Here is a 15,092-nt window from a genome sequence, read left to right on the forward strand (position 1 = left end):
ACAGCCGGCAATAAGGCCACACAGCCGGCAATAAGGCCACACAGCCGGCAATAAGGTCACACAACCGGCAATAAGGCCACACAGCCGGCAATAAGGTCACACAGCCGGCAATAAGGTCACACAGCCGGCAATAAGGCCACACAGCCGGCAATAAGGTCACACAGCCGGCAATAAGGTCACACAGCCGGCAATAAGGCCACACAGCCGGCAATAAGGTCACACAGCCGGCAATAAGGTCACACAGCCGGCAATAAGGTCACACAGCCGGCAATAAGGTCACACAGCCGGCAATAAGGTGCCACACAGCCGGCAATAAGGCCACACAGCCGGCAATAAGGTCACACAGCCGGCAATAAGGTCACACAGCCGGCAATAAGGCCACACAGCCGGCAATAAGGCCACACAGCCGGCAATAAGGTCACACAGCCGGCAATAAGGCCACACAGCCGGCAATAAGGCCACACAGCCGGCAATAAGGCCACACAGCCGGCAATAAGGTCACACAGCCGGCAATAAGGCCACACAGCCGGCAATAAGGCCACACAGCCGGCAATAAGGCCACACAGCCGGCAATAAGGTCACACAGCCGGCAATAAGGTCACACAGCCGGCAATAAGGCCACACAGCCGGCAATAAGGCCACACAGCCGGCAATAAGGTCACACAGCCGGCAATAAGGTCACACAGCCGGCAATAAGGCCACACAGCCGGCAATAAGGTCACACAGCCGGCAATAAGGCCACACAGCCGGCAATAAGGCCACACAGCCGGCAATAAGGCCACACAGCCGGCAATAAGGCCACACAGCCGGCAATAAGGTCACACAGCCGGCAATAAGGCCACACAGCCGGCAATAAGGTCACACAGCCGGCAATAAGGCCACACAGCCGGCAATAAGGCCACACAGCCGGCAATAAGGTCACACAGCCGGCAATAAGGTCACACAGCCGGCAATAAGGCCACACAGCCGGCAATAAGGCCACACAGCCGGCAATAAGGTCACACAGCCGGCAATAAGGTCACACAGCCGGCAATAAGGCCACACAGCCGGCAATAAGGTCACACAGCCGGCAATAAGGTCACACAGCCGGCAATAAGGTCACACAGCCGGCAATAAGGTCACACAGCCGGCAATAAGGCCACACAGCCGGCAATAAGGCCACACAGCCGGCAATAAGGTCACACAGCCGGCAATAAGGTCACACAGCCGGCAATAAGGTCACACAGCCGGCAATAAGGTCACACAGCCGGCAATAAGGTCACACAGCCGGCAATAAGGCCACACAGCCGGCAATAAGGCCACACAGCCGGCAATAAGGTCACACAGCCGGCAATAAGGCCACACAGCCGGCAATAAGGTCACACAGCCGGCAATAAGGCCACACAGCCGGCAATAAGGCCACACAGCCGGCAATAAGGTCACACAGCCGGCAATAAGGTCACACAGCCGGCAATAAGGCCACACAGCCGGCAATAAGGCCACACAGCCGGCAATAAGGTCACACAACCGGCAATAAGGCCACACAGCCGGCAATAAGGTCACACAGCCGGCAATAAGGCCACACAGCCGGCAATAAGGCCACATAGCCGGCAATAAGGCCACACAGCCGGCAATAAGGTGCCACACAGCCGTCAATAAGGTCACACAGCCGGCAATAAGGCCACACAGCCGGCAATAAGGCCACACAGCCGTCAATAAGGTCACACAGCCGGTAATAAGGTCACACAGCCGGCAATAAGGTCACACAGCCGGCAATAAGGTCACACAGCCGGCAATAAGGTCACACAGCCGGCAATAAGGTCACACAGCCGGCAATAAGGTCACACAGCCGGCAATAAGGCCACACAGCCGGCAATAAGGCCACATAGCCGGCAATAAGGTCACACAGCCGGCAATAAGGTCACACAGCCGGCAATAAGGTCACACAGCCGGCAATAAGGCCACATAGCCGGCAATAAGGTCACACAGCCGGCAATAAGGCCACACAGCCGGCAATAAGGTCACACAGCCGGCAATAAGGTCACACAGCCGGCAATAAGGCCACACAGCCGGCAATAAGGCCACACAGCCGGCAATAAGGTCACACAGCCGGCAATAAGGCCACACAGCCGGCAATAAGGTCACACAGCCGGCAATAAGGTCACACAGCCGGCAATAAGGTCACACAGCCGGCAATAAGGCCACACAGCCGTCAATAAGGTCACACAGCCGGCAATAAGGCCACACAGCCGGCAATAAGGCCACATAGCCGGCAATAAGGTCACACAGCCGGCAATAAGGCCACACAGCCGGCAATAAGGCCACACAGCCGGCAATAAGGTCACACAGCCGGCAATAAGGCCACACAGCCGGCAATAAGGCCACAAGTTGAGTGGAGAACTTTTTATAAAAGTCCATTGGGTATCAGTCAGGGTCTGGGGCCTTACCACTTTACATCAACTTAATGCAGTTTGTTATCGCATCCAGAATCTGCTCCTGCTCACATCTACAGATGGAATGTCCAAATGATTTAGGAAGTCGGCCATTGTCACGCCGTCTGACAGGAGATCAGATTTATGGAGGTGGCAATAAAAGGAAGCGATGGTTACATTAATATCAGGTCAGCAGAGATTATGGGAGGAGACATGGATATGGCAAATAAACGGAGAAGCAGACTGCTGCCCGGTGGGCGAGTAGACAGCCCGCTTTGTCCCTGTATTCCTAAAAACGTCCCGCTTGTACGCTCAACATGTGCACAGCGTTATTTGTGGAAATTAAGTCAAATTGAGTCTGAAGCTTTAGCCTGTCTGCAAACAACGGAGGGGCCGGGTAATGCAATATTTACAGTCTATTTCTAAAATTCAATCCATCAATTCTGGTTGTTTCAATTTTCTTTGATAATACTTGCATTGTAAGAAATGACGTTTACCTGGAGAACTATGGGCTGGTGGAATCAGATTTGCTGCTTTTAATAAAAACATCTGTACTGGTGGATATAGATTGACAAAAATCCTGGTCAGATAGTCGGGTTGTGTCAAATCTCCATGAAGGCCGCAAGGGTCAGGTCGAGGGAGTGGGGCGCGAGGTCGGATATAACTCAGGCAGAATACTCGGCATGTTTAACTGTGAGGAGAGCTCTGTTCAAAAACAAACAGCCGACGTGAGTAAGCAGGGTGAACATGAGAGGTAGGAAAAGGCCACTGTCACCAAGTGGAGGAAAGGCCAAGGGTCCACACAACCCATTTGAGTCATAAAGATGAGATGAGAAGAGCCTTGGAAAGGGAGAGTGTGGTTTTGATGTTGTTGAATGCTGCCATCTCCTTGCCAGGTCTGCACTGCTGTCTGGGCAGCTGCTGATTGACTGGCCCGGCTCAGTTACAGGGCGTTGCTCCATTGCCCACCACGAAACAAGCTCCTCACCTTTCTAACTTTGGCACTGGATCACAATGGCTCCTGGGGAGTGACCGGGGCGAGGTTTTGGCTGAAGAGTACAGTCTGGAGCAATATCATGGCTGTGGTGCAATTCACCGACTGACCACTCGGAGTCTCACTAGTATATAAGTGAATGTTAGAGTCAGGCGGCCTCAGACTGTCTGGAGAAAGTATATAGTTCACCCACAGTTAATGTTAAATCATTTATAACTTTAGCTTTAAGTGTTGTTGTAATAAATCAGGACATCCGACAAGAACATTACACGGTGGACTTGGTCTACCTCCGGACGTTTAGAGAATGTATATTTGCCCACCACCTTTTTGAATAATTCCAATATAAACTGTGTTGGGGCTCAGCCCTCAGCCCGTTCTGGCGAACCAACAATTGCAGTCACCTTGACCGGTTTTCCAGGTCATGGACTTTGCCCTGTGACAACACGCCCTCCTTAATCGCCGCAGCCAGCCTGGACCTGACTCTGGTGCTGTGATCTGAAAGGGCCATCTCGATGTCGATAAGGGTGCTCGCGGGAGCGCAGCTAAACGGATGGCGTCAATGGAGGACCAAATAGGACCCAGCGATTCCTCCAATGATCTTTCAGTTCCAGAGCCAAACCTCGTTGGGATTTCGTGACCAGGATTTCGCTCAGATTCTCGGTTGCGAGGTGCGTGCGGGAGCTGGCCGCCATCTTAGCTGCAGCCTTTTCAGTACAGCCATCTTTATCAATGAATATTTTCTGACCCTGTATGGTTTAAATTCTTGAATATATTTAGTTAAAACTTGCTCCTCAAATGTTTCAATGAATTTTCACGGCTGAAAATGACAATATGCCAGCGCGTTGAGAGATCTTGTAAAATGGATGGTTTGAGAAACACCACAGGCCCTTTCCCTATATCCGCAAACAGAACTCCTCCTTACTGACTCAATCCCAACGCCTTCCTGCTTTTGAACATCTCCATGAAATCCCCACCTTAAGCGTCTCTGCTCCGAGGAGAACAATCTCACTTCCTCCACGTGGATGGAGAGCTCCCAGCCCAAGTACTATTCTGGTAGGTTCCCCCACTCCCTCCCTCCCCATCCACCACTAACTGTGCTAACGTAACACACATTTAAAACAGATTTCCGTATGTGATCGCAGGGCGGGGGAACAAGTGGGAACACTTCACCAAAAGGCGTCTCATCTGTCTGGTCTCTTCCTGTGCACACACTGGGCCATTCGCTGCTATGTTAGATCATTATACCAGGACAGAAGTCAACCTTGAAACACCTCACACACACACACACACACACACACACACACACACACACACACACACACACACACAGCGTTCCCTATAGTCACCTGATCGCCAATTCCTCAGATCCACTGTTGTTCTCCAAAATGTCTGATTTCAACATCTTGGCTGGCTGTTGTGAACAGGATGGATGGTCAGGATTGACACGTTTTGGAGGGCGCACACCTGAATCAGAAAGGGGTTCAGGTACATATTTAACATCACAGACTGCGTTTGTGTGTATAACAGTCACAATACACACAATCTCTCTCTGTCCCAGCGTTATACAGTGTGTGTAATCACAGTCACATTACACACAATCTCTCTCTCTGTCCCAGTGTTATAGTGTGTATATAATCACAGTCACATTACACACAACCTCTCTCTCTGTCCGAGTGTTATACAGTGTGTATATAATCACAGTCACAATACACACAATCTCTCTCTGTCCCAGTGTTATACAGTGTGTATATAATCACAGTCACATTACACACAACCTCTCTCTCTGTCCGAGTGTTATACAGTGTGTGTATAATCACAGTCACATTACACACAACCCCTCTCTCTGTCCGAGTGTTATACAGTGTGTATATAATCACAGTCACAATACACACAATCTCTCTCTGTCCCAGTGTTATACAGTGTGTATATAATCACAGTCACATTACACACAACCTCTCTCTCTGTCCCAGTGTTATACAGTGTGTGTATAATCACAGTCACATTACACACAATCTCTCTCTGTCCCAGTGTTATACAGTGTGTGTAATCACAGTCACATTACACACAATCTCTCTCGCTCTGTCCCAGTGTTAATCAGTGTGTGTATAATCAGTCATATTACACACAATCTCTCTCTGTCCCAGTGTTATACAGTGTGTATAATCACAGTCACATTACACACAATCTCTCGCTCTGTCCCAGTGTTATACAGTGTGTATATAATCAGTCACATGACACACAATCTCTCGCTCTGTCCCAGTGTTACACTGTGTGTGTAATCACAGTCACATTACAGATAATCTCAGTCTAGCATAGTTGATGTGCAGTTAGCTGCTGGTCTATGAGTGGGGTACAGCTAGCTGCTGGTCCGTCAGTGGGGTACAGTTAGCTGCTGGGCTGTCAGTGGGGTTACCATTAGCTGCTGGTCTATCAGTGGGGGTACAGTTAGCTGCTGGTCTGTCAGTGGGGGTACAGCTAGCTGCTGGGCTGTCAGTGGGGTACAGCTAGCTGCTGGTCTGTCAGTGGGGTACAGCTAGCTGGGCTGTCAGTGGGGTACAGCTAGCTGCTGGTCTGTCAGTGGGGTTACAGTTAGCTGCTGGTCTATCAGTGGGGTACAGCTAGCTGCTGGTCCGTCAGTGGGGTACAGCTAGCTGATGGTCTGTCAGTGGGGTTACAGTTAGCTGCTGGTCTGTCAGTGGGGATACAGTTAGCTGCTGGTCTGTCAGTGGGGGTACTGCTAGCTGCTGGTCTGTCAATGGGGTACAGTTAGCTGCTGGTCTGTCAATGGGGTACAGTTAGCTGCTGGTCTGTCAGTGGGGTACAGCTAGCTGCTGGTCTGTCAGTGGGGTACAGCTAGCTGCTGGTCTGTCAGTGGGGTACAGTTAGCTGCTGGTCTGTCAGTGGGGTACAGCTAGCTGGTCTGTCAGTGGGGTACAGTTAGCTGCTGGTCTGTCAGTGGGGTACAGTTAGCTGCTGGTCTGTCAGTGGGGTACAGCTAGCTGGTCTGTCAGTGGGGTACAGTTAGCTGCTGGTCTGTCAGTGGGGTACAGCTAGCTGGTCTGTCAGTGGGGTACAGTTAGCTGCTGGGCTGTCAGTGGGGTACAGCTAGCTGCTGGTCTGTCAGTGGGGGTACAGATAGCTGCTGGTCTGTCAGTGGGGTACAGCTAGCTGCTGGTCCGTCAGTGGGGTACAGCTAGCTGGTCTGTCAGTGGGGTACAGCTAGCTGCTGGTCTGTCAGTGGGGTACAGTTAGCTGCTGGTCTGTCAGTGGGGTACAGTTAGCTGCTGGTCTGTCAGTGGGGTACAGCTAGCTGCTGGGCTGTCAGTGGGGTACAGTTAGCTGCTGGTCTGTCAGTGGGGTACAGTTAGCTGCTGGTCTGTCAGTGGGGATACAGTTAGCTGCTGGTCTGTCAGTGGGGGTACTGCTAGCTGCTGGTCTGTCAATGGGGTACAGTTAGCTGCTGGTCTGTCAATGGGGTACAGTTAGCTGCTGGTCTGTCAGTGGGGTACAGCTAGCTGCTGGTCTGTCAGTGGGGTACAGCTAGCTGCTGGTCTGTCAGTGGGGTACAGTTAGCTGCTGGTCTGTCAGTGGGGTACAGCTAGCTGGTCTGTCAGTGGGGTACAGTTAGCTGCTGGTCTGTCAGTGGGGTACAGTTAGCTGCTGGTCTGTCAGTGGGGTACAGCTAGCTGGTCTGTCAGTGGGGTACAGTTAGCTGCTGGTCTGTCAGTGGGGTACAGCTAGCTGGTCTGTCAGTGGGGTACAGTTAGCTGCTGGGCTGTCAGTGGGGTACAGTTAGCTGCTGGGCTGTCAGTGGGGTACAGCTAGCTGCTGGTCTGTCAGTGGGGGTACAGATAGCTGCTGGTCTGTCAGTGGGGTACAGCTAGCTGCTGGTCCGTCAGTGGGGTACAGCTAGCTGGTCTGTCAGTGGGGTACAGCTAGCTGCTGGTCTGTCAGTGGGGTACAGTTAGCTGCTGGTCTGTCAGTGGGGTACAGCTAGCTGCTGGTCTGTCAGTGGGGTACAGTTAGCTGCTGGTCTGTCAGTGGGGTACAGCTAGCTGCTGGTCTGTCAGTGGGGTACAGCTAGCTGCTGGTCTGTCAGTGGGGTACAGCTAGCTGCTGGTCTGTCAGTGGGGTACAGTTAGCTGCTGGGCTGTCAGTGGGGGTACAGCTAGCTGCTGGTCTGTCAGTGGGGTACAGTTAGCTGCTGGGCTGTCAGTGGGGTACAGTTAGCTGCTGGGCTGTCAGTGGGGGTACAGCTAGCTGCTGGTCTGTCAGTGGGGTACAGCTAGCTGCTGGTCTGTCAGTGGGGCACAGCTAGCTGCTGGGCTGTCAGTGGGGCACAGCTAGCTGCTGGTCTGTCAGTGGGGTACAGTTAGCTGCTGGGCTGTCAGTGGGGCACAGCTAGCTGCTGGGCTGTCAGTGGGGCACAGCTAGCTGCTGGGCTGTCAGTGGGGCACAGCTAGCTGCTGGGCTGTCAGTGGGGCACAGCTAGCTGCTGGGCTGTCAGTGGGGTACAGCTAGCTGCTGGTCTGTCAGTGGGGTACAGCTAGCTGGTCTGTCAGTGGGGTACAGCTAGCTGGTCTGTCAGTGGGGTACAGCTAGCTGGTCTGTCAGTGGGGTACAGTTAGCTGCTGGGCTGTCAGTGGGTTACAGTTAGCTGCTGGGCTGTCAGTGGGTTACAGTTAGCTGCTGGGCTGTCAGTGGGGTACAGCTAGCTGCTGGTCTGTCAGTGGGGTACAGCTAGCTGCTGGTCTGTCAGTGGGTTACAGCTAGCTGCTGGGCTGTCAGTGGGTTACAGTTAGCTGCTGGGCTGTCAGTGGGTTACAGTTAGCTGCTGGGCTGTCAGTGGGTTACAGTTAGCTGCTGGGCTGTCAGTGGGGTACAGCTAGCTGCTGGTCTGTCAGTGGGGTACAGCTAGCTGCTGGTCTGTCAGTGGGGTACAGCTAGCTGCTGGGCTGTCAGTGGGGTACAGCTAGATGCTGGGCTGTCAGTGGGGTACAGTTAGCTGGGCTGTCAGTGGGGTACAGCTAGCTGCTGGTCTGTCAGTGGAGTACAGTTAGCTGCTGGTCTGTCAGTGGGGTACAGCTAGCTGGGCTGTCAGTGGGTTACAGTTAGCTGCTGGGCTGTCAGTGGGGTACAGCTAGCTGCTGGTCTATCAGTGGGGTACAGCTAGCTGCTGGTCTGTCAGTGGGGTACAGTTAGCTGCTGGGCTGTCAGTGGGGTTACCATTAGCTGCTGGTCTATCAGTGGGGGTACAGTTAGCTGCTGGTCTGTCAGTGGGGGTACAGCTAGCTGCTGGTCTGTCAGTGGGGTACAGCTAGCTGCTGGTCTGTCAGTGGGGTACAGCTAGCTGGGCTGTCAGTGGGGTACAGCTAGCTGCTGGTCTGTCAGTGGGGTTACAGTTAGCTGCTGGTCTGTCAGTGGGGTACAGCTAGCTGCTGGTCCGTCAGTGGGGTACAGCTAGCTGCTGGTCTGTCAGTGGGGTACAGCTAGCTGGGCTGTCAGTGGGTTACAGTTAGCTGCTGGTCTGTCAGTGGGGCACAGCTAGCTGGGCTGTCAGTGGGGTACAGCTAGCTGCTGGTCTGTCAGTGGGGTACAGCTAGCTGCTGGTCTGTCAGTGGGGTACAGCTAGCTGCTGGTCCGTCAGTGGGGTACAGCTAGCTGGGCTGTCAGTGGGGTACAGCTAGCTGCTGGTCTGTCAGTGGGGTACAGCTAGCTGGGCTGTCAGTGGGGTACAGCTAGCTGCTGGTCTGTCAGTGGGGTTACAGTTAGCTGCTGGTCTATCAGTGGGGTACAGCTAGCTGCTGGTCCGTCAGTGGGGTACAGTTAGCTGCTGGTCTATCAGTGGGGTACAGTTAGCTGCTGGTCTGTCAGTGGGGTACAGCTAGCTGCTGGTCTATCAGTGGGGTACAGTTAGCTGCTGGGCTGTCAGTGGGGTACAGCTAGCTGATGGTCTGTCAGTGGGGTTACAGTTAGCTGCTGGTCTATCAGTGGGGTACAGCTAGCTGCTGGTCCGTCAGTGGGGTACAGCTAGCTGCTGGTCTGTCAGTGGGGTACAGCTAGCTGGGCTGTCAGTGGGGTACAGCTAGCTGATGGTCTGTCAGTGGGGTTACAGCTAGCTGCTGGTCTGTCAGTGGGGTTACAGTTAGCTGCTGGTCTGTCAGTGGGGGTACTGCTAGCTGCTGGTCTGTCAATGGGGTACAGTTAGCTGCTGGTCTGTCAATGGGGTACAGTTAGCTGCTGGTCTGTCAGTGGGGATACAGTTAGCTGCTGGTCTGTCAGTGGGGTACAGCTAGCTGCTGGTCTGTCAGTGGGGTACAGCTAGCTGGTCTGTCAGTGGGGTACAGTTAGCTGCTGGTCTGTCAGTGGGGTACAGCTAGCTGCTGGTCTGTCAGTGGGGTACAGTTAGCTGCTGGTCTGTCAGTGGGGTACAGCTAGCTGGTCTGTCAGTGGGGTACAGTTAGCTGCTGGTCTGTCAGTGGGGTACAGCTAGCTGCTGGGCTGTCAGTGGGGTACAGCTAGCTGCTGGTCTGTCAGTGGGGGTACAGCTAGCTGCTGGTCCGTCAGTGGGGTACAGCTAGCTGGTCTGTCAGTGGGGTACAGCTAGCTGCTGGGCTGTCAGTGGGGTACAGTTAGCTGCTGGTCTGTCAGTGGGGTACAGCTAGCTGCTGGTCTGTCAGTGGGGTACAGCTAGCTGCTGGTCTGTCAGTGGGGTACAGCTAGCTGCTGGGCTGTCAGTGGGGTACAGTTAGCTGCTGGGCTGTCAGTGGGGGTACAGCTAGCTGCTGGTCTATCAGTGGGGTACAGCTAGCTGCTGGTCCGTCAGTGGGGTACAGTTAGCTGCTGGTCTGTCAGTGGGGTACAGCTAGCTGCTGGTCTGTCAGTGGGGTACAGTTAGCTGCTGGTCTGTCAGTGGGGTACAGCTAGCTGCTGGTCTGTCAGTGGGGTACAGCTAGCTGCTGGTCTATCAGTGGGGTACAACGAGCTGTGCTGGCAGTGGGGTACAGCTAGCTGCTGGTCTGTCAGTGGGGTACAGCTAGCTGCTGGTCTGTCAGTGGGGTACAGTTAGCTGCTGGTCTATCAGTGGGGGACAGCTAGCTGCTGGTCTGTCAGTGGGGTACAGTTAGCTGCTGGTCTATCAGTGGGGGACAGCTAGCTAGCTGGGCTGTCAGTGGGGTACAACGAGCTGCTGGTCTGTCAGTGGGGTACAGTTAGCTGCTGGTCTATCAGTGGGGGTACAGCTAGCTGGACTGTCAGTGGGGTACAGCTAGCTGGGCTGTCAGTGGGGTACAGTTAGCTGCTGGTCTATCAGTGAGGGTACAGTTAGCTGCTGGTCTATCAGTGGGGTACAGCTAGCTGCTGGTCTGTCAGTGGGGTAAAGCTAGCTGCTGGTCTGTCAGTGGGTTACAGTTAGCTGCTGGGCTGTCAGTGGGGTACAGCTAGCTGCTGGTCTGTCAGTGGGTTACAGTTAGCTGCTGGGCTGTCAGTGGGGTACAGCTAGCTGCTGGGCTGTCAGTGGGGTAAAGCTAGCTGCTGGTCTGTCAGTGGGTTACAGTTAGCTGCTGGGCTGTCAGTGGGGTACAGCTAGCTGCTGGTCTGTCAGTGGGGTACAGCTAGCTGCTGGTCTGTCAGTGGGGTACAGCTAGCTGCTGGGCTGTCAGTGGGGTACAGCTAGATGCTGGGCTGTCAGTGGGGTACAGTTAGCTGGGCTGTCAGTGGGGTACAGCTAGCTGCTGGTCTGTCAGTGGAGTACAGTTAGCTGCTGGTCTGTCAGTGGGGTACAGCTAGCTGGTCTGTCAGTGGGGTACAGCTAGCTGGGCTGTCAGTGGGTTACAGTTAGCTGCTGGGCTGTCAGTGGGGTACAGTTAGCTGCTGGGCTGTCAGTGGGGTACAGCTAGCTGGTCTGTCAGTGGGGTACAGCTAGCTGGGCTGTCAGTGGGTTACAGTTAGCTGCTGGGCTGTCAGTGGGGTACAGTTAGCTGCTGGGCTGTCAGTGGGGTACAGCTAGCTGGGCTGTCAGTGGGGTACAGCTAGCTGCTGGGCTGTCAGTGGGGTACAGCTAGCTGCTGGGCTGTCAGTGGGGTGCAGTTAGCTGGGCTGTCAGTGGGGTACAGCTAGCTGCTGGTGTGTCAGTGGGTTACAGTTAGCTGCTGGGCTGTCAGTGGGGTACAGCTAGCTGCTGGTCTGTCAGTGGGGTACAGCTAGCTGCTGGTCTGTCAGTGGGGTACAGCTAGCTGCTGGTCTGTCAGTGGGGTACAGCTAGCTGGTCTGTCAGTGGGGTACAGTTAGCTGCTGGTCTGTCAGTGGGGTACAGCTAGCTGCTGGTCTGTCAGTGGGGTACAGTTAGCTGCTGGTCTGTCAGTGGGGTACAGTTAGCTGCTGGTCTGTCAGTGGGGTACAGCTAGCTGCTGGTCTGTCAGTGAGGGTACAGCTAGCTGCTGGTCTGTCAGTGGGGGTACAGCTAGCTGCTGGTCTGTCAGTGGGGGTACAGCTAGCTGCTGGTCTGTCAGTGGGTTACAGTTAGCTGCTGGTCTGTCAGTGGGGTACAGCTAGCTGCTGGTCTGTCAGTGGGGTACAGCTAGCTGCTGGTCTGTCAGTGAGGGTACAGCTAGCTGCTGGTCTGTCAGTGGGGGTACAGTTAGCTGCTGGTCTGTCAGTGGGGTACAGTTAGCTGCTGGTCTGTCAGTGGGGTACAACTAGCTGCTGGTCTGTCAGTGGGGTACAGTTAACTGCTGGTCTGTCAGTGGGGTACAGCTAGCTGCTGGTCTGTCAGTGGGGTACAGTTAGCTGCTGGTCTGTCAGTGGGGTACAGTTAGCTGCTGGTCTGTCAGTGGGGGTACAGCTAGCTGCTGGGCTGTCAGTGGGGTACAGCTAGCTGCTGGTATGTCAATGGGGTACAGCTAGCTGCTGGTCTGTCAGTGGGGTACAGCTAGCTGCTGGGCTGTCAGTGGGGGTACAGCTAGCTGCTGGTCTGTCAGTGGGGTACAGTTAGCTGCTGGGCTGTCAGTGGGGTACAGCTAGCTGCTGGTATGTCAATGGGGTACAGCTAGCTGCTGGTCTGTCAGTGGGGTACAGCTAGCTGCTGGGCTGTCAGTGGGGGTACAGCTAGCTGCTGGTCTGTCAGTGGGGTACAGTTAGCTGCTGGGCTGTCAGTGGGGGTACAGCTAGCTGCTGGTCTGTCAGTGGGGTACAGTTAGCTGCTGGTCTGTCAGTGGGGTACAGCTAGCTGCTGGTCTGTCAGTGGGGTACAGCTAGCTGCTGGGCTGTCAGTGGGGTACAGTTAGCTGCTGGTCTGTCAGTGGGGTGCAGCTAGCTGGGCTGTCAGTGGGGTACAGTTAGCTGCTGGGCTGTCAGTGGGGCACAGCTAGCTGCTGGTCTGTCAGTGGGGTACAGCTAGCTGCTGGTCTGTCAGTGGGGCACAGCTAGCTGCTGGTCTGTCAGTGGGGTACAGTTAGCTGCTGGGCTGTCAGTGGGGTACAGTTAGCTGCTGGTCTGTCAGTGGGGTGCAGCTAGCTGGGCTGTCAGTGGGGTACAGTTAGCTGCTGGGCTGTCAGTGGGGCACAGCTAGCTGCTGGTCTGTCAGTGGGGTACAGCTAGCTGCTGGTCTGTCAGTGGGGTACAGCTAGCTGCTGGTCTGTCAGTGGGGTACAGCTAGCTGCTGGTCTGTCAGTGGGGTACAGCTAGCTGCTGGTCTGTCAGTGGGGTACAGCTAGCTGCTGGTCTGTCAGTGGGGTACAGCTAGCTGCTGGTCTGTCAGTGGGGTACAGCTAGCAGCTGGTCTGTCAGTGGGGTACAGTTAGCTGCTGGTCTGTCAGTGGGGTACAGCTAGCTGCTGGTCTGTCAGTGGGGTACAGCTAGCAGCTGGTCTGTCAGTGGGGTACAGTTAGCTGCTGGGCTGTCAGTGGGGGTACAGCTAGTTGGTCTGTCAGTGGGGGTACAGCTAGCTGCTGGGCTGTCAGTGGGGTACAGTTAGCTGCTGGGCTGTCAGTGGGGTACAGCTAGCTGGGCTGTCAGTGGGGCACAGCTAGTTGGTCTGTCAGTGGGGGTACAGCTAGCTGCTGGTCTGTCAGTGGGGTACAGTTAGCTGCTGGTCTGTCAGTGGGGTACAGCTAGCTGCTGGTCTGTCAGTGGGGTACAGTTAGCTGCTGGGCTGTCAGTGGGGTACAGTTAGCTGCTGGTCTGTCAGTGGGGTACAGTTAGCTGCTGGTCTGTCAGTGGGGTACAGCTAGCTGCTGGGCTGTCAGTGGGGTACAGTTAGCTGCTGGTCTGTCAGTGGGGTACAGTTAGCTGCTGGGCTGTCAGTGGGGTACAGTTAGCTGCTGGTCTGTCAGTGGGGTACAGTTAGCTGCTGGGCTGTCAGTGGGGTACAGTTAGCTGCTGGTCTATCAGTGGGGGTACAGTTAGCTGCTGGTCTGTCAGTGGGGTACAGTTAGCTGCTGGTCTGTCAGTGGGGTACAGCTAGCTGCTGGTCTGTCAGTGGGGTACAGCTAGCTGGTCTGTCAGTGGGGTACAGCTAGCTGCTGGTCTGTCAGTGGGGTACAGCTAGCTGCTGGTCTGTCAGTGGGGTACAGCTAGCTGCTGGTCTGTCAGTGGGGTACAGTTAGCTGCTGGGCTGTCAGTGGGGTACAGCTAGCTGGTCTGTCAGTGGGGTACAGCTAGCTGCTGGTCTGTCAGTGGGGTACAGCTAGCTGCTGGTCTGTCAGTGGGGTACAGCTAGCTGGGCTGTCAGTGGGGTACAGCTAGCTGCTGGTCTGTCAGTGGGGTACAGCTAGCTGCTGGTCTGTCAGTGGGGTACAGTTAGCTGCTGGTCTGTCAGTGGGGTACAGTTAGCTGCTGGGCTGTCAGTGGGGTACAGTTAGCTGCTTGGCTGTCAGTGGGGTACAGTTAGCTGCTGGGCTGTCAGTGGGGTACAGTTAGCTGCTTGGCTGTCAGTGGGGTACAGTTAGCTGCTGGGCTGTCAGTGGGGTACAGTTAGCTGCTTGGCTGTCAGTGGGGTACAGTTAGCTGCTGGGCTGTCAGTGGGGTACAGTTAGCTGCTTGGCTGTCAGTGGGGTACAGTTAGCTGCTGGGCTGTCAGTGGGGTACAGTTAGCTGCTTGGCTGTCAGTGGGGTACAGTTAGCTGCTTGGCTGTCAGTGGGTTACAGTTAGCTGCTTGGCTGTCAGTGGGGTACAGTTAGCTGGGCTGTCAGTGGGGTACAGCTAGCTGCTGGGCTGTCAGTGGGGTACAGCTAGCTGCTTGGCTGTCAGTGGGGTACAGCTAGCTGCTGGGCTGTCAGTGGGGTACAGCTAGCTGCTGGGCTGTCAGTGTGGGACAGTTAGCTGGGCTGTCAGTGGGGTACAGCTAGCTGCTGGGCTGTCAGTGGGGTACAGCTAGCTGCTGGTCTGTCAGTGGGGTACAGCTAGCTGCTGGGCTGTCAGTGGGGTACAGTTAGCTGCTGGTCTGTCAGTGGGGTACAGCTAGCTGCTGGTCTGTCAGTGGGGTACAGTTAGCTGCTGGGCTGTCAGTGGGGTACAGCTAGCTGCTGGTCTGTCAGTGGGGTACAGCTAGCTGGGCTGTCAGTGGGGTACAGCTAGCTGCTGGTCTGTCAGTGGGGTACAGTTAGCTGCTGGTCTGTCAGTGGGGTACAGCTAGCTGCTGGGCTGTCAGTGGGGTACAGTTAGCTGTTGGTCTGTCAGTGGGGTACAG

The 15,092-nt window shown here is 54.9% G+C and overlaps 1 protein-coding gene across 2 annotated transcripts in view; it reads right to left on the reverse strand.

The window, feature by feature from the left end:
* The window catches only part of kif22 (kinesin family member 22), a 196,206-nt gene that overhangs the window by 26,560 nt on the left and 154,554 nt on the right, over nt 1–15,092 (reverse strand). For both annotated transcript variants that reach the window (XM_072484041.1, XM_072484042.1), the window contains exon 9: nt 4,752–4,869. In XM_072484041.1, coding sequence (XP_072340142.1) covers nt 4,752–4,869 — 118 coding nt within the window. The remainder of the gene's footprint in view (nt 1–4,751; nt 4,870–15,092) is intronic.

Source organism: Scyliorhinus torazame, chromosome 19, assembly GCF_047496885.1.
Source record: "Scyliorhinus torazame isolate Kashiwa2021f chromosome 19, sScyTor2.1, whole genome shotgun sequence".
In the NCBI taxonomy this organism is placed as follows: Eukaryota; Metazoa; Chordata; class Chondrichthyes; order Carcharhiniformes; family Scyliorhinidae; genus Scyliorhinus; species Scyliorhinus torazame.